The sequence below is a fragment of the Candoia aspera genome, chromosome 4 (assembly GCF_035149785.1).
Source record: "Candoia aspera isolate rCanAsp1 chromosome 4, rCanAsp1.hap2, whole genome shotgun sequence".
Classification (NCBI taxonomy): domain Eukaryota; kingdom Metazoa; phylum Chordata; class Lepidosauria; order Squamata; family Boidae; genus Candoia; species Candoia aspera.
In genome coordinates, this window is record NC_086156.1 from 19,356,741 (window position 1) to 19,381,168 (window position 24,428).

The following is a 24,428-nucleotide window of genomic DNA, read 5'->3' on the forward strand; positions in this document are numbered from 1 at the left end:
CCCCATACCCCATTCTTGATGCCCACCATGCTTCAGGACTCAACTGATTTTATTTTATGTTTCAGATTCTTTTAACTAAGTACCATGCTATAAAGCTACTTGTGTTTCTGGGCCTCAAAGATTTACTTTGAGGAGCTAAATAGCATCCTACAAAATTAGAGAGGGTGGTGGGGAGCAATCTCATCAGTCTGCCTTCAGGTAAATCAGTGTGTTTATTTTAGTGGCCACGTACACTATGATAGCCATTTTACAAAACCACCCATAACATTGCAGACTGACTCAAAATTGTTGGAGCCTGCATTCAGTCATAGTTTAATATTAAATCTCTAAGCAAGAAGTCAACATGAGACTCAGAATTCAGCTCCCCACTTGGTCTCCTCCACAGAAAGAAGGGAAAAAAACTATTTAAAACCAACTCTTATTAAACAAGCCAATTTCATTATGTATTATTCAAAGATGGACTATTAAAAAATGGAGCAGCTTAGTTAAAAACACATCCTCTGCTTCATGCAACAGTGTCAGATTTCCTAGAATGTGAGACCAAAGCCTCTTGGCTGCATAAAAAGAAAGCATCCAGTGGGCCTTACAGCAGCGTCTTCTTGCTAATACACAAAGCACCTGAGATCCAAGGTCTGTTTGAGGCCTCAACATGTTTCTTTTGTTGTGACTTCTGGAGCCTTCTTCTACCACAATTGCTGAAAATTGGTAGTATGTTCCTTCCATTTTGAGGCAGGAAACACATGACAACTGTAGAGTAAATCCTAAAGTAAACCTAACATAGTAGAATAAACCAAAATCCCTCCCTAAGTCTCTGCATCTATACAATATAAATGGGCCTGATTGTTTTGCACTATCATCCAGCTTTTTGTGACCTTTGCTGTTAAGGTTGTCCACCCCTGCGTTATCATGGTTTAGTATTATGTGTAAGCATGACAGCCATACATTCCACGCTGTGCTTGTTTACTTGAATAGCTTGCCTTTATCAATTTAAAGACTAAACTGGAGTTTGGTTGCAGATATATTACAAAAGCATAATTGTCTAGTGGTATTCCATTGTAGTTCAAAATATTCCTCAGCAACTGAATGTTGAAGTGGCACTCCTGTACAGCATGGCACCGGAGCGTTCAGAGGCCTGTAGTGATCGCATTTAGGCTACTGAGTAATTGAATTGACCATTCCATACTCAGTGATTTAAATGGTAAAGATCCTGGGGAGGGAGCTGAATTTGAATGTTGATTCCAATAACTACTGACAGTAAGGCAACCCCAAATGATAAAAAGGAGAGTTTTGAACAGAAATCAACTGACCCATAAACAAAAGCCACATGAGTACAGCTTTGCTAAAAATGTACTCAGAATGAAAGTGAAATTACCAGATCCAAACAAGTAATGAAAAGATAAAATAAATGGTATGTACAGCCTGATCCTAAACATATTATCTGGAAGTAAGCTACATGATTTTCAATTGTACTTACTTTCAAATAAGCTTCCTTAGGATTGCAACATAAAGTTTTCCTATGGGCAGAAAGGTGGGGTATAAATGATGATGATGAATGGTCACTTCCATAAATCTATCCTATATATTTTAATTATAATGATCTTTTAAGGGCTTACTATACAATCTAATTTGTAATTGGGAAGACAAAACAATACTGTAGAAATATCCACAACACTGCTGCCTTACATCCAAGCAAACAAGTAAACGTGGTTAAACAAGACAGCAAAAATAATTCTACATATATTAAAACAAAAATTACAAGGCATTTTTAAAGATCAAATGGTAAAGATTTGGCCATACAGTCACACCAAGACTCTCTCCTTCTCTCTCGCACCTGTTCTAACAGCACACAGCCTCAGACAGACAGTGCCAACTGAAAGCCTAATGAAATAATGTTTGATCATGTTTCTCAATCAACGTTCATCAAATTGAAAGTAGTTCAATCGAGAGGGCTTTCCTTGGAAAATGCACTGGCAAAATAGCATCAAAGTCCTGAACTTTCTGTTGGGCTTAGCCGTTACATATAGTAAAAAGATACAGGCTGAAATCTTGAATTCATTTATTATATAATAACTTCTTCTGGGAATATTCTTCCAAAAAATACATTTGTATACTTAGCTTCTTTAATCCCCATTTTTGTGGTAAAAACTGAAACTTAAAATATAAACCAGATTGAAGACCTACTTGGGTAGTGCTGTCTCCCAGAAATAAAGAGATATCCGTGACAAATCTTCATTAACAAGTAGTAGAATAAAATAACAATAAACATATATTGTCCCATTAATATCAGCTTTAATTGGACTACAGTTTCATTAGTTCCTAAAAATAAATCTAGAATTCAACCCCGCTACCAAACAGAGGAGGGGGCAGAGAAAAAGAAGTAAAATGCACAGAACAAGGTTTCCTGCATTAGAAATTGTGTACTACAAATATACATAAATTAAAATAGTAATGTGAGAGGTGCTAGAAATAACTAATAACCAAGAGATGGTTGAAATAAGAACTGTCTAAGTCTGTCACAGCTTATGTCATCAGAATCCCTTGAGAGACTAAGAATCCTATTACAGACAATAAGAAGTACATTATTCTCTATATTATTACATTTTGCTATATGGCACTGCTGTGCTTCAACTGCAGCTTGACAAATCACAATATAGATGCAACTCTGAGACATATTTAAACAGCATTGTCATGCTGAGTGCAAGCTACTTCCATCCAGCCTGCTTGTTTCAAAATTCCATGGTGAATTCAGGAGCAGTGAACTGGTCAAATAAAGAATTACAAAATGGATCATTACAAAAGGATAAAATGAAGTGGTTAATTCATTGGGGACATTAATCTATAAGTCATTTTAAGACAAGTCATATCTTAGAAAGAAAATGTCTGTGTCTTAACTTATTCAGATTAGATAATGATGGGAAAGAATTAATCTTGGGAAGGAAAACTATTTCCTATGAGAAAATGCAGAAACACACTTCATATCTTGAGATCAGCTGTTTAATTAAATAACAATTTCTTTTGTGAGAGGTGTTTCTTACCTACACATTGTGTTTACAAACAAATGAACGCACCACATTCTATCAAGTAAGTAGCTGCTACAGCATTTTACATTTTAATGAAGAATGCCTGTGTGCTTGTCTGTGTGCGTGTGCACAAAGAAATACAGGGAGAGAGAAGGTTTGCAGTAAAGCTCAGTGGTTGGTTTGAGATATATTCAAGATGGGCCATATCATCCTAAATTTTCCCATTCTGAAGTAAGCCCCATTGAGTGAATATGCTGTAAAACAGCAATGGTATGCACATTTACTTGAATTTACTTCCAGGGGAGGGGAGGGGAGGAAAGGTCAGTGCTTTTATAAAACTATGGAATATTTCTCCATGCTTCTTATATCAATCTGGCTATTTAAATATATTCCATCTATATGCAGAGCAAAGATAACATCTTGGTGAGGTTACTCTGTGGTTTACTCCATAATATTCAAAGATAAAAGTTATTTAGTTAGCTTGCTTCCAAGAAATAAAGACAAAGGATCTTTAATACAAGAGGAAGCACCCACCTTATCATTAGGAAGAGTGAGATAGTTCTCTAAGACAACTGGTTTGGTGCATTATGAACTTTGACTCCAAGAAGGGAAATTGGGAGAATCTTCCCGTTGCAGGTGCCAGAATAACTTATCTAGTGTTGGGTGTTACATCATTTGCTTCCTGACTTATGGAATGGGAATCTCAGGCAGCAAAACTACCTTGTGCTCACCTGGGATGACTGCATTATAGAGCTAATAAGATGTGGGATATGGCATGATTGACTCCTTATTTCAGGAGACTGTGGACAAACTTATGAGATCTAATAATTACATCTAACCATAAAAAGGAACCATTAACTGGTCACTCATATCCTCGAAAGGCTTTTCCTAAGACATAGGAATTTCAACAATGACATACGATCATAGGCTGCTTTAGCAATAGCTTTTGCGGCATTCTTCTGGAAATCAGTTAGTGTGGAAACTTCAGTAAAGGCCAGTAATTTTCTGAGCCCTCCTGTCTCCTGAATCAGTTGCATAGTATCCACATCCTCAAGACAATTTGCCACAACTCCAAGAGCTTCTACATGTAGATCATTAAATTCCTATAAGTTAAAAAGATGCAGATATCAAGTCAGCATTGTAAGAGGGTTTAAAACTATGATTTTTACTGTTTTCTGACCCTATATTATAGTAAACCATATTTCCATAATGCAGCTATCACTATTTGCATATATAGAGACACTGGTCTTGTAAACAAATGTGGCTTGACAGGACACCTTGGTTGCAGCAAAACATCTGACAAACTCTCCCATAGTATCTTTCCTGATAGCACAGTAAAATCTTGCATGCCAGTTGCCAAGAGAGGGATCAGTGGCGGCTTATTAATGTTTCAGTATTAATCTGGAGGGAGCTCTTTAGTGTGTTGGAAGTCCTGGCAAATCCAGCATGCCTCATTAGCATATGGATGGTTGTTCTAGGATGCAAACTCTCCATGCTACTGAGGAAGCTGTTTGTTGCCACTCTCACTTCCTCTGTCTCTCTTCCTCTTCCTTCCACCGGGAGCAAAGCATGCAGCATGCTTTGCCTCCCGCTCCATCTTGGGCCATGTGGTCAGTCTAAGAAAAGAAATTTCTGTCCATATTCTACACACAGCTCTGAGCAGCTGTAGAGCTAAGAGATCACTAAGTATAGGTAAAGAACAGAAGAAACAAGGAACTTCATTTTCCACCAAAGATGAATGTAACTGGACCAAAGAATAAAGTCACTAAGACTTTTTTTTTTAAACTTTACTTTGAACCTACTCTGTCTAAGCGTGTAATTCTTTATGCTTGGGAGGGCCGAGTGTGTAAGATTAATAACCTGTGTTTCTCTGACATGCTCATTACAGCCATTTAAGATAATATTCTTTTTCTGTGCACAGCTCTTCCATTGTGTTAAACTCTACTCCATTATGTGGTCCTAGTTGTCCACTAATTGGCTTCATAGTGAAGGGCCAGAAGACATTTTCTTGAGTGCTATATTGATGGACTATTTTATACATGATCTGGACAATGTTGTTTATCAAATTTGCAGATGACATAAAGATGGAAGGGTCAGTTACCAGCATAAAAAACTGAGTGAAAATTTGAAAGATTCTGACAGACTAGAATCCTAGTCTAAATCCAGTTAGATGAATTTTTCAAGCCTGAAATATAAATTCTTCCATTGATATCCTCCCCCACCCCAAATTTCAGAAGTTAGGGAGATTTATTTTAAAAGTAATTTCTTAACAGGGTCTGTTTCTAGATTACAAACCGAATGGGAGCCAGCTATATTGTGGGGCTGTTAAAAAGACAAATACAAGGCATCCAAATCATAGGAAGTAATAATTCTGCATTAGTCAGGGCACATTCATAACAATGTGCCCTATTCTGGATGTCATAGTTTAAGGAGGACACTGACTAAGTGGAGCACATTAGAAAGAAGGGAAACTAGGAAAGGGAGGAACCATGAAAAAGTTCTGTGAGGACTGATTTAAAAAGCTGATATGATTAGTGTGGCAAAGTGGATTAAGGGGAGATATATGATCTATTCTCTGTAGCAGCACTTGCCCTCTGGAACAAGGTTCCCCTTGAGATCCAGATGACCCCTATTCTGCTGCTGTTTAGAAGTACTGTGAAGACCTTGTTCTTCACCAGTCCTTCACTGAGGGAGAGCGAGACTCATTGCTTCATCATGCTTGCCATCTTTTATTTTTATGTTTTATTGATTTTATTGTAATTTCTTTGTTTGATTGTTGTGAGCTACCCAGAGTTGTTGAGAATCAGACGGCATACAAAATTATTATTATTTCTATAAGACTGTTATGCTGAAGATGGAACAGAATTGTTCTTTGCTGTTCAAGAGGACACAACTAAGATCAATGGATCAAGTTGCATAGAAGCAGATTTTGGGTTATTATTAGGAAAAGTTCTCCAAATATTTGACAGTGAAACAGACTGCTACAGGACATAGTGGATTCTCATTTGTAAATAAGTTAAAGATGAACTGTGAGATGATCTATCAAGATTGTTGTGATGGCACTTTGCATTACAGATTCTATCTTGAACAGGGGCTTGGGCTAGATGATCATTAAGGTCCAATGCTATAGTTTCATCTATACATAACATTAGGCCAAATTATGGTTTGTTGACCAAGTTCCCATATAATTCTAATGAGTAGAGTCACACATACAAATAAACTACACAGTGTTTTTGTGTATGTGTAAATCCATCAAATAAAATAATAGCTAAAAAGTTAATCGTCACATTGAGAAGATATCCCAAATGTATGGATCTAACACTGATGTCTGCACAAACTGTTCACTCTAGAGATCCCCTCTAGCTTGAAGAAATCAAGAAAACATCACTATTCCATATTATTAGGAAGCACTCATTTTGTCTGAAAAAATCTGATTGTATCTATTTCATGCATTTTATAATTAGTTTAGTTGACAATATTCCTTTAACAACTAAAGAAATAAAATCTTTGTCAAACTCAAAACTCTTCTTTAATTAACAAAGAAACAACCCCAAACTGCCTTTTTAACATAAGTACTGTCATTAAATGCATATTTCCTCATGTGTAAGAGAAGTGAGAATAACTTCCACATTAAGTACTGTACCTTCTCACATGCAAATTTCTTCAGTTTGACTTGATTAACTGACTAAAATTCATATGCTTGATTTCTTCAAGGATACCTTAGTTTCCAGTATCTTGAAAAGATGATCTAATCCTTGATTTTCTCTTAGCATCACTCTTGTTTCTCTGTCAATGGTAATGATACCTAAAGTTTTGAGTGCTAACAACTGAATAACTGGGTAGTCAGACTTTAGAAGTTCCAACAAAGGAGGAATTACATTTAGTTCACGTACTGCAGCACGGCTCTGAAAATCCTATATTTAAATATGAAATAAAAATAATGTGATTGGGAAAAAAAAATATAAAGCACAATATAATTATGATTGTTGCAAAATGAATGAATTAGCTTAAATACAGTTTAAAGAAATGTTTTCAACACATCAAGCATTACGCTCCATATGTCACAAATTATACATTACACAGAACAAAACTCAGCAATTCTAGCTTACATATCATTTAATATCCATGATCAATTTTACTTGACAAACTGAGAAAATTTCTAGTATATTGATACAAGAGGGATCAAACAAATGAATTTGACAAATTCATCTTAGTATGTATCTTCATATCTCTATTTCCTTGTTATTTTTAAATAACTTAATGTTAAAAACTGCCTTGCTGAGTATTTAAACTTTTTCTCACTGTGCAACATTAAAATAGTAAAAGTTACTAGTTTTAAGTTAAAGAATACCACCCTGTGCATTTTTCTATACAATTTCACTTATCAGTTAAACAAGCACCAGGTGCAGTTGTCCTGATACACCTTACAATAAAAATAGATAGCAAAAGAATGGAAACAGCAAAATGTGATTCAGAATAAAGACATGCTCTGGTACCCTAGAAAAGATTGAACTGTGAATTGAATTCATTACAGAGTTGATTCACTTATAACTTGGTCCACAAGCCAGTTCAATTGGAGTACTTGGATTTAAGCCAATTTGGTACCATTTAAATCAGGAGAGCCAAAGTAACTTAAATCCCAGTGTTTCAGCTTCACTGGATTGTAGATTGGGCTATTAAACTTTGAAAAGAGCTCTCCTACAAATCAACTATTTTTTTGCTAACCAGCATATGGTGACATTAACACTGATTGTGAAAGTAACCAATTACAATAACCTTCTTCCCCTTCTGAAAAGAAGCTGTCAAAAGCATTTACTAAGATTTTAAAAGGTGCAAAATCATGAAGTTAGGCAAGAATAATGCAAAAATAATACTTCTTATTCCAACCTCTCCAAAAATTGGACATTTTTATAACCTTTTATGGAACATTTTTCCAGACAATGGATTTTATGCATTCTTCTATTGAAAATGATTTCCTTTATAGACATGTAAATGGAGCTTGTTCCAACTTATGCTAAACACATTTAATTGGCAAATTTAACCAGAATCAGTGAGACTCGCCATTACGTAAATCACCTAATTCAGTGCAAGAGACATCTGACATCCAGCCCTTGCCAATAGAAAGAGTAAAACTTTTGCAAGCAGATTTAGATCTGTGTGCACAGCGATAGCATTGATCATATTTTAGCAAAGATGGAAAACAGCGAAACATGGGTGTTTCTCAGTGTTTCTTATAAACCCTCTTATCTTCCTCCTAAACAACATGTGATCAGCAGTGTTATAGACTACAATCATGACTACCAGCTCTGTTAACTGGAAGGGGGGAATTCATCAAGCAAAGCAGTCAAGGCATAGCAATCAGGGCCAACATTATGAGGTATGGGGAGGATGATGCATTTGTAAATGAGATGGCAGGAAAAGTGGGGTAAATTGCAGTGTGAACTAAACACGAATCAGTATCTAATATCTTTGTAATGCAAGATGAAGGGAATTCATCACCTGCACTAGATTATAGATGCATTCAACACAATTCTTCTTAACATCAGGATCAGGACTTCCTAGCAGTCGAATAAGAGGTTCTAATCCACCTTGCTCAAATATTTGAACTTTGCTATTATAATCAACTGCCATATGTACCAGACAAAGGCTAGCAAACTCATGGACGACAACATCTTCTACAAAACATTAAAAAAGGACTGTGATCAGACATTATTCAGCAACAAACATGCACGTTCTATAAGCAAAATGTTGTTACACTCAGTTAAAATCAGATCCTAATTCATTCTCAAACTATTCTCAAGATTTTAAAAATGAACAAGTAAACATATTTAAAATTATCCAAAAGATTACAGTCCTACAAATCATGTTGCCAAATGAGAGGGACATCCACATCCACAAGGGGAGGGAGGGGTTCTATTTTCATTTTTGTATTTTTAGACTCGATGGCTATTGTTGTTATGGACTCTTATACCATCGATGTTATGTTGGTTTTATATTCTATGTAAGCCGCTGAGAGTCTTTCAATTGCGGCGGGACAGAAATGTGAAAAACAAACCAAGAAATAAATTGAAAAGTCAAGATGGTGGCCATTCCCGTATGTAGGAATGACCTTGGGAGACAGGAGGAAAGACAACCATCATGCAAAAGGTATCTCAGCCCACAGAAAGAAAAGGGATGTGGGACACATCTCAGAAGGGGCCCTCCCTAGTTTTCTGGAAAGTAAAAGTAAAGGAGGGGAGAAGGGCTTTCAGAGTTGGAAGATTCTGTTACTGTAACCTTTCAATAAAGGTAGTGTTAGTACTCATGGTTGATGCTTCTTGTCCGGACTACCTCAAAGGGCTGACACCATGTGACTGAAGCCCCACCCTTTTTAATGTGTGTTGCAGCACCCGCAAAAAACGGGGGGCATTAATCATGCAATTGCAGCTGCTACATTGACTTTTTTCACCTCCCCAGCAAATTAGAAAAGAGATGCTGCAAGTTACCTTCTGCTGCCAGACGAGCAATGAATGCACTTGTGACATCAAGCTGCCTTAGTGATTTTTTCACATCATCTATAATGAAAGAAATAAAGCAATATATTCTGTTAATTGAAGGAATACAGTGTGCAGTCAGGACTGATAATAAAGACATAATACTATTGTTTAATCCTGTAGAGGAGATGTGATATTAAAGGATTAGTCTGGAAGAACAACAGAAATGGAGTATGCTTCACTTACAGTTGACAGGGAAAATATATTACAGGAAATTAGGGAAACTAAAAAAGCATGCAATTTCCAAAAGAGAATTATATATCTTTTGTTTGCCAAGCATCAGACATACAATAATATTCCATCAAAGAATGAAGGACAATTACTAATTTTGGCAGCATTACTGCAAAAGCTTTCATATTGATGCCTGTTTAAATAGCAGTTTTTGAATGGCTTGCAGATTTATTTAAAAATAATCAATGTAATTTTTCTTCAGCAGATACCGGCCCATTTATGAAAACAATATTGAAATACAGTGCCTTAGTTTCAGTAATAATTTCACAAGTTATGAAAGACTTGTTAAGAATTCAGTATACAGTATTGGAAATTCTTCATCAAATCCATATTTTTAAGCCAATATGATATGACACTTTTCCTTATGTTCTCACTGTGTGCACACTTCCTACTATTCTCCTGGCTCTGCTACATATTCATACATGGGCATAAATGTGGTATCCTAATGTAAAATGGTAAATCTCAACTTGGGGTCTCACCCTGCCAAACTGAAGATTTTCTGAGCTACTGAAAGGCAAACATCTTTGTCTACTTTCACTTTAGTGCCATTTATGTCCTGGAAGCTTGATTATTTTGCCAGACTGCCAAAAGTTGCTGCTTAATTGTAATTTTTACAACTTTAATAAATACAAGGGAAATAAGTAATACAATTACTTTTAATTTTAATTAAAGCTTAACCAAATCAAGTTCAGTTTTCACCCTGCTCTCACCTACTTCAACTTGACTCTGCCTACTTCTTGGAGTGAAGCTCTTGACAGGGCTCTCAAAGGCCAATGTGGCTTTTGGTCTGAAAAAGTTGTACAGCCCTGACTTACTTGATAGTAAGTTCCTCAGGCCTTGTACAATTTTGTTCTCTTTATAGACCTTCTTTACAGTTTTTTTCTCTTTTCAGAGCCAAAGTTATTCCATTACTATGACGACAGAGCAGTTCAAGGAACTCAGTTAACTATTTCTATGGTGGCTTAAGCAAGAACGTTAGACATACAACAATTCCATATTTTACATCAATTCAATATGCTGTTTAACAATTTAACATTGCTTAATACTGCTCAGGTTTCTAAGGGAAACTCTTACTATGAGATGCCATGATCCCCACTACCATGGTAGCATTTCTGCGAACAGTGGGATCTTCATGTGTAACTAATTTAAATAAAGGTTCTAGGGCTCCAAGTTCAAGAAGCATCAGCTTGTTTTCTTCACCTAAAAAGCAATTGTTAATTACATTTAACTTCAAATGTCCATAATAATAGTCACAATAATACAGTAAGCTCTCAATTTAACAGACCAATGGGGGCAAGAGGAGTCCATAAAAGCAGAAAGTCCATTAAACCTGAACGGGTTTTACACATGTCTTTTAGATATTTTATACGTTTTATGTAGGTGTAAAGTGGCATATAGGATTTTGTACACATACAGAAGCATTTAGTGTATGAATAGATTTTGTCCATTGCAACTCAGTTTGTCCACTAAACTGAGATCCATTAAAATGAAGATTTACTGTAACAGTAGTAGTAACTGTAGAAGAAAAAATAATAATAGGGAAGGATTAACTATCTTGAAACAGAAAAATATTACACGTGTCTGTCAAGGTCACAGTTTTTTTCTCTGCAGTGGTCTGACAGCTGCCTAGCTTAGGCATATAAATAATAATAATAATAATAATAATAATAATAATAATAATAATAATAATAATAATCTGATTTGACCTTCCTTGCTGCTCCTTATCTGGAAGAGTTGCTTATAAGTCAGAAGCTTCCATGAGTTACAGGTTTTTTATATTACTCTACATAACACTATATAATATCTGGCACACTGTTGGCACTTAAAAATTAAACTGAAATAGGAATGATTCATATAAGTATTTAGTAAAGAATTGGTAGAACACAATAAAAGAACAAACCTTTTGATGCAAATTTATACAGAGCTTCACATGCTTTATATAGAACTTCCTCTTCAGGGGAATTGAGCATCAGTACCACTGTTGCAGCTTTCTTGCTTTCAACTGACAAAGGATCAAACTAGAAAACCAACAGTAAGAATATGAACAAGTATAAATCATATATATCTTTAAAGTTCAGTGTCATTGCTATTTACTGATAAATGTAATATAATGTTCTATAATGTGTTTTATGTTGAAATTTTATTATATATTTATTGTTTTATATTGTAAACTGCCCAGAGATCCTTCGCTCAGAGATGGGCGGTGACAAATTTGATTAATAAATAAATAAGGCAATCATTGGACAAAATATATCTTTGAAATTACAGTATTGTAAAAAAAATGACTTACATGAAGGATTTAATAGTTTGTAACTTTAATGGCAATTTAGAAGGCTTATAAGAAGATGCCATCTACCTTTCCCTTTTCCTTATTCTTCACAAAATGGGATCTTGAGGCGAGAACCCTAACAGAAGTCTGAAATACATGCTTGCAGAAGCCTACTGAAATTTGGTTGAAGATCCACATGGCCCTTGGCCATAGATAGCCTACCTCTAGAACACGGATGAGTAGGAGATGAACAATGGTTATATTGATAAATGGATGGATGGAATTCAAACTTGCTCTTCACTAATTCAGCATCTGGTTCTAGGAATCTCTTGACAGACTGCCTTCTTTTCCCTACTCATAGGAAGTCCACTGACTTCTGATTCACAGTCACATACAACAGATTGTGGAAACTGATATGATATACATAGATCAGTAAACCTGAAAAAGGGATGGCATAATGAAATGGCCTCTATGAAACATTATTGACTTTGGATAGATTTTGACATCAGTGAGTTTTTAAATGAAGCAACATTTGTTGCTGATATCTGGCTATAGGCAACAAACCTAGCAAGAAAGCACATACAGATTTGATCAAATATCAGAAATTCAATTATAAAATAAAATGTGCATAGACAATTTATACTGAAATACATTATAATGTATTTTACTCAAATAATTCTCTGCATCCTACATAAAAGGGTCAGGAAAGCCATGGATAATAGCACTGTAAATAGCACTGTAAATGATTCAATTACAGTGAGCTCTGCTCAGTATACAGGTGTAGTCAAAAACAGGCTACTAGAGATGCAAAAAGTCTGAAGAAGAAAGGAAGAGAAATAGTACAGGAAAAATGCAATTGTATTGCAAAACCCTGCAGTGCACTTTCATGTATAATCCATGGACCTGGTCAGATCAACTCAAAAAGAACGTTACTATCAAGTGGGAAAAAAGATATCAAGCATGACAACTGAGATGACAGAAATTCTCAGAAGTTTTCATTTGAAAACTCCTATTTGTGCAAGTAATAATAGCCTCAAAGGCAGCATAAGGAATAATGGAATCAGATGGATAGGCTGCACAGGCTATACAATTTTCTTTTTTTTTAATGATACAAAGTTCAGATATGCTACCTAAGTGAATCATAGTGTCATAGAGTTGGAAGGAGCTATTTAGGCCATCAAGTCCAACCCCCTGTTCAGTGCAGAAATCCAAATTAAGCAACCTCAACAAATGGCTGTGGAGCCACCACTTAAATACATCTAGGAAAGGAAAGCTCACAATCTCCTTTGGTACTTGACTCCTTTGTTGACCCACTCTTACTGTTAGGAAGTACTGCCTTTGTGTATCTATGACCATTATTCCATACCCTGTGCACTGGGACAATAGAAAATAGGTTTGACCTACTTCTGTGATACGTACCTTCGGTAGTCTTATCTCAGGGCTAAACTTCCCCCATTTTCTTGCTGTTTCCTTGTTAGAATTAGCTTCAGTCTCCCAGTCACCATTACTGCCTTTCTCTAGACCTATTCCAATTTGTACCCAATGTGCCCAGAATTGGACACAGAACTCAAGGTATGGGTCTGACTGATGCAGAATGTAGTAGATCTATTATATACCATGATCCAGAAAATAGAGTTATTTTGATTTAGCCTGAAATTGCATTTATCTTGGCTCCAACTAATGTAGACCTTGTATTTGTCCCAGAGAAGATGGGTTGGGATCTGGATCTGGAGGGCGTTTCCACCAGCTCTTTGCCATAGTCAGATCATTTCTGACTAGGTATATATAGGGTTGAAGACAAAAGAAATATAGAGGTCAACAATAAATAAATATATTAGAGATATAGAAATCTATGAAACTATGGTAAAATTGGACTTTAAAGAATATAGAATAGTGCTTATAGAAAATAAATAATTAAACTATATAATAGTTTTAGTGGTAAGATATTAGTTTCTGAAATAGTTGAAAACATTCACAGTATAATGTACAATTCCTTTTTCTTTGTAAGCTTTCTTTGTTTTGTAAGTCTTGCCCAGCCATTGAAGGGAAATACAAAAAAAACGATCAACTGTCCAATTTTCCAATGCTTTGTGTCAATCTGATTATTTGTGGTTCAAAAAAGAACACGCAATAGCCAATAATTCTTTTCTCAGCCTAGACTATGAAGCTGAAAAACATCTACCAACCCACACTTGTCATGCGCTGCCTACCTCTGAGTAACGTTCAGACACTGGTTTGCAAAGCAGGCTCTGGTTTATTTCAGGGTAGGTACAACGTTGGTAGAAAAAAGCTGAGAGTGACAGGAGCGCGCCGGTGCGGGGTTTAAATACCCCGCGCCGGTCAGCGCCCCCTCGCTCTCGGTCACGTCACCCCCCTTTGTCCCATGCGTTGCCCTGCCATTGGTTGAGGGTTTCCAGGATCGCCCATCCTCAGGTTTTCATTCTTCTGCTGATTGCTTTCAGCTGGGCGATCCCCGTTGTATTGCCGCTGATGGCTTGGGTGGCTCCGTGATCCGTTTATCTATTGTTTGTTAGCCGTTAGTCGTTGTGGGTTGATGGCTACTTAACTTGTACCCCTTCACCTATTTCCTTGTCATTGTCATGAGTGCCATTGCGCTGATGACTTTAGCTCAACGGCACTCATGACATACTGCCCCCTTTCCGAATAGTGTTCTCCCCCGGGTTTCTGGGTTTTCCCCATGGAGCTGTCAAAATGCCACTTTTTTTTTTTTTTTTTTTTTTTTTTTTTTTTTAAAGTTCCCGCCGGAGTAGTTGTCGCCCCTCCCTTTGCTCCTCCCTCTACCACGTGCCTTCCCAGGGTGTGTCCATGGTGCGCATGCTCGGGTTCTGACCTGGCGTGCGCATGCTCCAGCCACACCCTGTTTGTTTGGCTCAGTTCGGCGAGGCGAGAGGCGTGGCTGGTCGGGTGCTTCTCAGCTCCAGGTAGGGCCCTTCTTTTCTTATTTAGAGTGCGTCGCCTTTGTTGTGTCTCTTGGGCGTTGCCCCCAGGTTGCCCTGTTGACTTGCTTGCCACTCCCCCGCGGCCGGGGGGCGGGGGGAGGGTGCTGGCGATCGTTTGTCACCACCCCGTGGGCCCGGGGCGGGGGGAGTGAGTCCCGGGGGGGGGAAGGTCCACCCAAGTCGCGGGCTTGGGGGGGGCCCTTTCCCTTGGGGCACGGGAGGCGGGGGGAGGCCTGCGGGGGGGGGTTTGGTTTTGCTGACCTTGGTTGCGGTTTGTCGGGGTATGCCCGGTGAAATGCTCTGGTCAGGTCAGGCGCGTTAACGTTATGCGCCGCCACCCATTCAGGGTGGGGGAAGTGTTTCCACCTGACCAGGTAGTGTAGGGTTCCTCGTTGTTTGCGGGAGTCGAGGATGTCCCTTATCTCGAAGTGGTGTTGCCCGTCGATCATAAGCGGTGCGGGCTGTGGCGTGCTTGGGTGCCATCGGGAGGTGGTTGCCGGTTTTAGGAGGCTGGTGTGGAACACCGGGTGGAGCCTCCGGAGGTTGTGTGGCAGGTCCAGGCGTATTGCTACCGGGTTCACTATTTGCGTGACTCGGAACGGCCCGATGTACTTAGGCCCCAGTTTTTTCGAGGGTTGGGTTGACTTTAGGAACTTGGTGGAGAGATAGGCCATATCCCCCGCCTGGAACGTCGGTTGTAGGCGCCGGTGCTTGTCGGCCTGCTCTTTGTAAGCAGCCTGTGCCTCCTTTAGCGCCGCCGTGATTACTGGCCATGCTTCCGCGATCTTCCGTCCCCAGTCGCTGGCGTCCACCTGGGGTTCCGGGGGTTGAGGTAGCTCCGGGATGGGGACGAAGTCGCGCCCCGAGACTACTTCGAACGGGGTTTTCCCCGTGCTCGTGTGGACGGCGTTATTGTATGCGACTTCGGCGAACGGGAGCAGTTCAGCCCAGTCGTCTTGGTGGTAGTTCGTATATGATCGTATAAATTGCTCTAAGGTGGCATTAAGAACCTCAGTGGCTCCGTCCGTCTGCGGATGCCAAGCCGTAGACAGGGCCTGTTGGGTCCCCGTCAGCTTCAGGAAGGCCCGCCAGAATTTGGAGGTGAACTGTGTGCCCCTGTCGGTCACCACACGTGCGGGACATCCGTGTAGCCTGTACACGTGGATGAGGAAGAGTTTGGCTAGTTGTTGCGAGGATGGGACCGACGTGCAGGGGATGAAGTGGGCCTGCTTTGAGAAGTAGTCCTTCACCACCCAAATGGCCGTTTTCTTCTGGCTGGGTGGGAGGTCCACTATAAAATCCATAGAGATTTCCTCCCATGGGCGGGAGGGTTCTGCCACCCGTTGCAGTAGCCCCGCGGGTTTGCCTGGTGCCCGTTTGGCCCTAGCGCACGTTGGGCAGGACGCCACGTAGGTTTTTACGTCTCGCCTGAGCGCGGGCCACCAGAATTGGCGCCGCGTTAGGTGTAGGGTCTTGAGGAACCCAAAGTGTCCCGCTTGCTTGGCGTCGTGTGACCTATGCAAGATCGCCTGGCGTTGCGAGTCCGGGACGTAGATTCTGCCTTCCCCCCATGCCAGGTCTTGCGCCATTGTTACCTTGTCGGGGTTTGCCAGGAACCAGGGGTCGGTTTTGAGGGCGGCGGCGAGGTCCGTGCGCATTCCCCCTGGTAGTTGCGGTTGCCTTCTTTCCGTCGCCGGTTGTCCCGCCGTCGGCTGCGCCGTAGCGTCGAGCTGCCTCCGTGCGCCGCTTCGGGTGGTCACGGCCATCCCCAGTTGCGAGGCGGATAGGACCGTCCCAATGGTGTCTGGGGCGGGCTCTTCGTCTTGGGGCAGCCGGGAGAGGGCGTCGGCCAGAAAGTTCTTCTTTCCCGGCATGAACTTCAGCTGGAAATCAAAGCGGCTGAAGAATTGGGCCCATCGGACCTGTTTTGGGCTAAGGCGTCTAGGCGTTCGTAGGGCCTCGAGGTTCCGGTGGTCCGTCCAGACCTCGAATGGTTGGGTGGCTCCCTCGAGTAGGTGACGCCATGTCTCTAGTGCCGATTTCACCGCGAAGGCTTCTTTCTCCCAGACGTGCCATCGCCTCTCTGTCTCGGAGAACTTCCTTGACAGGTAGGCGCATGGTTTCAGGAGCCCCGTGGAGTCTTTTTGTAGCAGGATGGCTCCCAGGGAGAAGTCTGAGGCGTCGGCTTGGACCACGAACGGCCGTTCTGGGTCCGGGTGCGCGAGGATTGGCTCCGTCGTGAACAGCGCTTTCAGCTTGTCGAATGCGGTCTGGCACGCGGGAGTCCAATTCAGCACTGTGCCTGGGTTCTTGGCGCGTCGGGTGTCCCCCACCCCTTTGGTTTTGAGGAGGTCCGTTAAGGGGAGGGCTATCTCAGCGAACCCCCGGGCGAAGGACCTGTAGAAATTCGCGAATCCCAGGAAGCTCTGTAGTTGCCGTCTGTTGCGGGGCCGCTCCCAGTTTAGCACCGCTTCGACTTTTGCGGGGTCCATTTCGATGCCGTCCCCGGAGATTCGATACCCCAAATAGTCTAGGCGCTCTTTGTGAAACTCGCACTTTGTGGGCTTTGCATAGAGCTGCGCCCTTCTGAGCTTGTCGAGGACTTGCCTGACTAAGGTTACGTGTTCCTCGTATGTTTTTGTGTAAATGAGGACGTCGTCGATGTAGACCAGGACCCCTTTAAACAGATGTTCATGCAGTACCTCATTGATGAGCTGCATGAACACCCCAGGGGCCCCCGCGAGTCCGAAGGGCAGTACCTTGTACTGGAACGCGCCTAGGGGGCAGTTAAACGCCGTCTTCCATTCGTCCCCCTCCCTGATTCGGATGCGATAGTACGCCTCGCGCAGGTCCAATTTGGAAAAGACTTTGCCCGTGGACAGGTGGGCGAGCATGTCCTTCACTAGGGGTAAGGGGTATTTGTTGGACAGGGAAGCCGCGTTTAGGCCCCGGTAGTCGGTACAGAGCCGTAGGGTCCCGTCTTTCTTCTCCCGGAATAAGACGGGGGCTCCGACCGGTGAGCACGCTGGCTCTATGAATCCCCTGTCTAGGTTTTTATCGATGAACTCCCGGAGGGTTGCCATCTCCTTCGGGGTCATCGAATAGATCTTTGGTCTAGGTAGGGGGACGTCGGGCAGTAGGTCGATCCGGCAATCCGTCTTGCGGTGGGGGGGTAGTTGGTCTGCCTCTGCCTCTCCGAAGACCTCGGAGAAGTCGGCGTATTGTTCCGGTAGGTCTGCTGTGGTAGCGGCGTTGTCTTGTGTGGTCGCCTCCGCTCGTCCTACCGTGGGGTTGCTTTCGCCAGCTGGTACTGGTGCTCGATACTCGCCGTCGCCGAATGTGAAGGTGCGGGTCGCCCAGTTGATCCGCGGGTTGTTTTTCGCGAGCCATGGCATCCCCAGGACTGCAATGGGCCGTCCGATGGGCGTGACTACGAACGACGTGCGCTCGGTGTGAGTGCCCATTTGCAGGGTGACCGGCTCGGTTTGTAGCGTGGCTGGTTTCCCTCCCGCTGTAGAGCCGTCCAGCTGGTGGAATGCCAGCGGCGTGGGGAGGGGGAAGCAGCGGAGGTCGAGTTTGGCGACTAGGTCGGGGTGGATGAGGTTTTTTGAGCACCCCGAGTCCACTAGTGCCGCGGCCGTGGTGGCTCCGTTGCCGGCAGAGAGTTGAATTGCTGCCAATATTACGGAGCTTTTGTCGTTTCGTTGAGGTGGTCCGCGTTGCTGTCCCACCGCCTGCCTCGCCACGCGTCTCAGAGCAAGCGGGGAGCATTTCCCGCCGGCTGGTCGGGGTCGGTATTGTCCTCTTCCCCCCAGTAAGTGTCCCAGCCCTCTTCCGGTGTCGCTGTGGCCACGGTCATTCGGCGGTGAGGGGGCGGCCCCGGGTTGGGTGGTTTGGGGCTAATTTTCGGGGCGGGCTTGGGCGCGCTGGTCGGCGGTCGGTTGGCGAAGCAATCCGCCGTCTTGTGCCCTAATTTGCCACACCTCCCGCAGGGCTCCCGGTTGAACTTCTTTTTTGGGTATATGGGGCCGGCCATCCCCCCGTGTGGTGCGGGTACCTTTTTCCCGACATAGTTTGTGTCTTCCGTGGTTGTCATCAGGAAGGTGCGGTGCGCGTGTTCGGCTTTTCCCGCGAGGTGGATCCACCCGTGTAACGTTTCTGGGTCGTCGCGGTAGAGGGCCCATTGGAGAACGTCGCGGTTGAGCCCCCTTTTGAAGATTTCCAGCAGGGTGGTCTCAGACCAGTCGCAGACCTTTCCCGCGAGGGCTTTGAACTCCAGGGCGTAGTCAGGGACCGTGCGTGTGCCCTGTTTAAGTCTCTGGAGTGCGCTTTTCGCCCGTACTTTAGCTAGGGGGTCTTCGAAGTAGGTTTTCATCTCTTTGATGAAAGCAGGGAAGGTGGCGAGGGCGGGGGAGCTGGACTCGTACAGTTGGACGTACCAGTCCGCCGCCCTGTCTTGGAGTTTGATCGCCACGGCGGCGATCTTGTCGGCCTCGGAGTCATAGGAGTGTCCGTGCCTCCCCATGAACTCCCTAGCGTTGGTCACGAAAAACGAGAGTTTTGAGGGGGTCCCATCGAAGAAGATGGGGAAGTCCTTTGGGGCCCGGGCGTTTTGTGCGGCCCCGCCTCTCGCTTCCCGGGGTGTGGTGTCGGCCGCCTGTGCCGTCTGCTGGCTCTCCGCTGGCCCGTGTGTGTTCGGTGCTTCGCTCGGGGTGTGGGCTTGTGCGGGGACGTCGTTGGGTGGCGCGGGGGGCATGAGCGCCTGGAGCATGGTCCGGAGTTCCGTCAGCTGAGCCCGCATGGCCGCGAGTTCAGCTCGTGCCTCCTCGTCCACAGCCCGCGCCGCCGCTGGGGCCGGTTCCGTTGGCGCGTCCTCGGGGGTGGGTTGCCGGTGGGGTTCATCGTCCCTCCGCCGCGGGTCCGCTTCCTCCTCCGTCTGATGGGTGTCTCCGTCGTCCTCCTCCGTGTCGAGCATCGTGGGGCTGTCGCTCCACGCCCGTTGCTGGGGTGCGATGTGGGGCGCGGGGTCCTCCGCTGGTTTCGGAAGTCGTGCTGCTCCCTCCCGCGGTCGGGTTGCCTCCGTCGCCATCTCCCCTTGGGGTTGGAGCTGAGGCTCGGGTCGGGTGGGGTGGGCGTCCATGGCTCCGGGAGTCCGCGGTGCCTCTGGCCTCGGTCGGTCCTCCTCTGTCTCTTGCCGCGCGGCTCGCCCTCCTTGCCCGCGTCGTTCCGGCCTCATCTTGCTGGTCTTCTCGCCGTCTACTCCTCCCGCGGCTCGTTGTCGTCCGGTGGGGCTCGGCGAGGCTGAGTTTATGACTCTCAGCTTTATGTCATGCGCTGCCTACCTCTGAGTAACGTTCAGACACTGGTTTGCAAAGCAGGCTCTGGTTTATTTCAGGGTAGGGACAACGTTGGTAGAAAAAAGCTGAGAGTGACAGGAGCGCGCCGGTGCGGGGTTTAAATACCCCGCGCCGGTCAGCGCCCCCTCGCTCTCGGTCACGTCACCCCCCTTTGTCCCATGCGTTGCCCTGCCATTGGTTGAGGGTTTCCAGGATCGCCCATCCTCAGGTTTTCATTCTTCTGCTGATTGCTTTCAGCTGGGCGATCCCCGTTGTATTGCCGCTGATGGCTTGGGTGGCTCCGTGATCCGTTTATCTATTGTTTGTTAGCCGTTAGTCGTTGTGGGTTGATGGCTACTTAACTTGTACCCCTTCACCTATTTCCTTGTCATTGTCATGAGTGCCATTGCGCTGATGACTTTAGCTCAACGGCACTCATGACAACACTGAACCAGAATAGAAGATTATGGTCCATAAGAGCATTGGTCATTCTTGCCAATGTCCTTTGTCAGGACCCAGATGGAAGTAGTTGCAGGGCCTGGGGATTGGAGACACTGTTTTACACCAATTCAACTCCTTCCTCAGTGGTGCTCCTCTGTGGGGTGCCACAAAGATTAGTATTCTCCCCCTTTTATTTAACATCTACATGAAGCTGTTGGGGGATGAGTCTAGCAGTTCAGGGTCCAGTATCAATGTGCTGATAACACCCAATTGTACATCACAACCCTGGGCCTCACTGGAGATGATATCAAAGTCTTGTCTCGATGTCTGAAGGCTGTGAAGGTCTGGAGGGGACTCAAGCCTGGAAGTGTTGCTTGTCCATGAATGGTCTCCTGCTGGAGGTCTGCCTGTCTTCAAAATTATCAGCCTTTCATTATCTGCATGACACACTAAACCATATTATGATTGACTAATGCACCAACTAAACCCAGATCATGGGCAGAATTCTACCATAAGCTGTAACTATAACTTGCTTTCTACATATGTCATGATGTCTCTTAGACAAAAAGGACAGAACTGTGAGGTTTGAGCCTGGTTCTGACTCTGAAAATGAAACTTATCCGCAGTCAGAAGGGGAAAACAAAACTTTACAGGAAGGACTTGAAGAATCAAAACCAAGAAGTGACTCAGCAGAGTGGGAGAAATCGCAGAAACTCCAGAGGGAGATTTGAAGCCTCCAATCAGTGCATGAGAGAGGAGAGCAGAGAAGCATGCAAAAGAGGAAGAAGCCCAATTGGCTGCTAAAGGAAAACAGCACGAAAAGGACCGAATAAAGAGGCAGGCATGCCAAGAGCAAGCGGCCGGAGACAACTGATCCTTCAAGCTCACAGCACCTGCAGAAGAGTCCTTACCAGCATCAGAAGCCTTGCCTGTAGCCAGCATGGAACCAGCGCCAGTGCCTTCTGCCATCGCGGACCTGCTTCCTGCACAAGTTGCTCCAGTCAAGCCTCTCCTTGCCATCCTGCTGAGCACAGCCTCACATCCAGCTCCAACCCTCACTGTGTCGTTCCAGCACGATCCGGGTGTGCCTCCAGATCTCAGCCTTGCCCAGACACTTCAGTCCAGTCCAGCCTTGCCTCCAGATCTCAGCCTTCCCTAGATGCTCCAGTCCAGTCCAGCCTTGTCTCCAGATTCAAGCCTTGCTTAGATGCTCCAGTCCAGTCCAACCTTGCCTCCAGAGCTGAGCCTTGCCTAGACTCTCCAGTCCAGTCCAGCCTTGCCTCCAAAGCTGAGCCTTGCCTCCAGAGCCGAGCCTTGCCTAGATGCTCCAGTCCAGTCCAGCCTTGCCTTCCAAGCCAAGCCTCGCCTAGACACTCCAGTCCAGTCTTGTCTCCAGATCTGAGCCTCGCAAAATGTTCCAGCGCAGTCCACTCGTCTCCAGATCCAAGTCTTGCCTAGATGCTCCAGCCCAGCCTTGTCTAGCCTCCGTGTACCAGCTTGATCCAGCCTGCATGCCAGGGCGCAAATCTGAGTGTCCAGCCTCTCCTTTGCCATGCACTTTAGCTCCTTCTAGTCTTGCAGCTCCAATCAGAGGATTGGCCGAGTTCTGCCTCGCTGTCTTGCCGTGGTCTGACCCTGCAGTGTTGCCTGAGTGTCCCTTGCCACCTGGGTGGACTTGATTGATTTATACAGTCTAATCTATTGCAAGAACTTTTGCTATTTTAAATAGTTAATTCAATAAAGAATTTTATTAGTAAATCTGCCTGGCTCTCTCATAGTCTGAACAGGACAAGAACTTGCATCACAATGGCACAACACATGCTTCATCATTCTGACAAAGCCTTCAGATTCAACAGAAACAGATTCAAATGCACCTGATATGATGCATTTATTAGGTCTTTTAATTACAAACTAATATGGGCACTTCAAAACTTTAAAACAAGTGTTACCTAATAATGTATTTAAAAAGCTGGATGATACTTAGAAATAATATGAATAAGATAGAACATTTCAATGCCTTTCAAACTTACAGATGTTATGATACTTCTGAATACCCCATTTGGGTAATCAATTGAAATGATGTATGTAGTTGACCAGTGACCCAAAGGATATAGGGAAAAATCTTCAGTATTTACTAATAGATATATTGTAATCCTCCATGCTACAAGCATTTGATTTTCAAGATGGCTCCACATAGCTGCATGTCTGAACACTGGGTATTTAAATATAGTTGAAAAATGGAAAGGAAGAAAAAAATTAAATCTTAATACTGATTGTATGAATAACAAACAAGACAGTAATGTAAAATGCATAGTAAGCTTGCGTAGTTTTTTCTTCCCCCAGTGAAAAAAGAGCAATGTACCATCAGGTGGCTTGTTACTGAAGTTTAAGAATATACTGATTTTGTATAAAAATTTAAAATTGTTTATACCTCAGCATGTTATGTGAACTAGCCAGTTTGGGCTTATCCAATAAATCATTTTTAATACAATAAAGGCTTAGAACAAGGTGTAAACTGAGCCAAACAGCCATGTTTCCAGCCAAGCATCTCTTACTATCAATTAAATGCTATTCCACATTTTCTTCATTAATGTGTTTTTGGTGAAGCAGCAATGGGAAAACAAAGGAAATCTAAAAATGGAAGACAACAATATCTGAATATATAAAATTATGGTGAAATTCTTGAATAGAGAAACACTAAAAGCCCCAGACATATTTTGAGTAGAACTCTGCCTCTACTTAGGATTTTGTTTTTCTTCTGTATCCACACTTGCTTCTCATTCTTTTTTTCTTCTTGGATGCCAACAGATAGTCCAATTCAGCCATATTGGGATTTTGTCCATGAAGTAGAGCTGGATGGACCTGAACAGCTAACCTTGGGTTCAGACAAAAGTGATGAACTACCAGTTGGTATTCTTTGAAGAGGAAAACCAAGAAACTCCATTGCAAGGCACAGTACAAGACAGTCGTGCAGAAAAAGGATCAGATATGTGAGGGAATCCCTAATAAATCTCTACAGATGAAGTGAGAACATTTAAATCCTGCTTCCTCTTTCCATTAATACTACAAGGGACGTCCATAAAGAATCAGTATCTTCTACTGTTAATCCTAGCAATTTAGCAAAGCTATTGCCATGAGCACTGATGGCGAGCAGGAGGGGGCCCCTATCCAGGGGGGAAAACGCATGCGTAGTAGCAAGGAATTGAGCAGTCATTCAAAGAGACACAGAACAGACCCACCTTGACTTTTGGGGTTTATCTGTATGAGTTTTCTCACACTTCTTCAGTTTGTTAGGATTTTCTATCTAATGTAGCAGTAATAAAACACTAGAGACTTATTCCTCATCTCAGCATGGTTCCTGCCTGTTAGGACAGCTATCTATACAACATCACTACAAAACCTATACAGGTAACAAATCTTTTGAGAGGCTATTCTAGAACGTATCACCAAATTTATAAAGAAAAAACATTTACAGGATGAAAATCAGACCTTCCATAAATTAGCAGCTGGGCAACAGATGGTAAAAATGTAAATTCCCATAACAGAAAAAGAAATCTTTTATGGACAGAGTTCTTTGTTTTAAAAGACAAAATAATGTGGAAGACCAGCCTTCCTCAACTTGATGCCCTGCCTTACAA

General features: G+C 43.2%; 1 protein-coding gene across 1 annotated transcript in view; it reads right to left on the minus strand.

Annotated features, from left to right (window-relative positions):
- Nucleotides 1-24,428, minus strand: part of ARMC3 (armadillo repeat containing 3) — a 75,189-nt gene that overhangs the window by 33,819 nt on the left and 16,942 nt on the right. Inside the window, exons 3-8 of the mRNA XM_063303527.1 lie at nucleotides 11,685-11,802; nucleotides 10,859-10,984; nucleotides 9,506-9,574; nucleotides 8,520-8,695; nucleotides 6,740-6,934; nucleotides 3,940-4,123 (exon numbers count right to left, since the gene is read on the minus strand). Coding sequence (XP_063159597.1) covers nucleotides 3,940-4,123; nucleotides 6,740-6,934; nucleotides 8,520-8,695; nucleotides 9,506-9,574; nucleotides 10,859-10,984; nucleotides 11,685-11,802 — 868 coding nt within the window. The remainder of the gene's footprint in view (nucleotides 1-3,939; nucleotides 4,124-6,739; nucleotides 6,935-8,519; nucleotides 8,696-9,505; nucleotides 9,575-10,858; nucleotides 10,985-11,684; nucleotides 11,803-24,428) is intronic.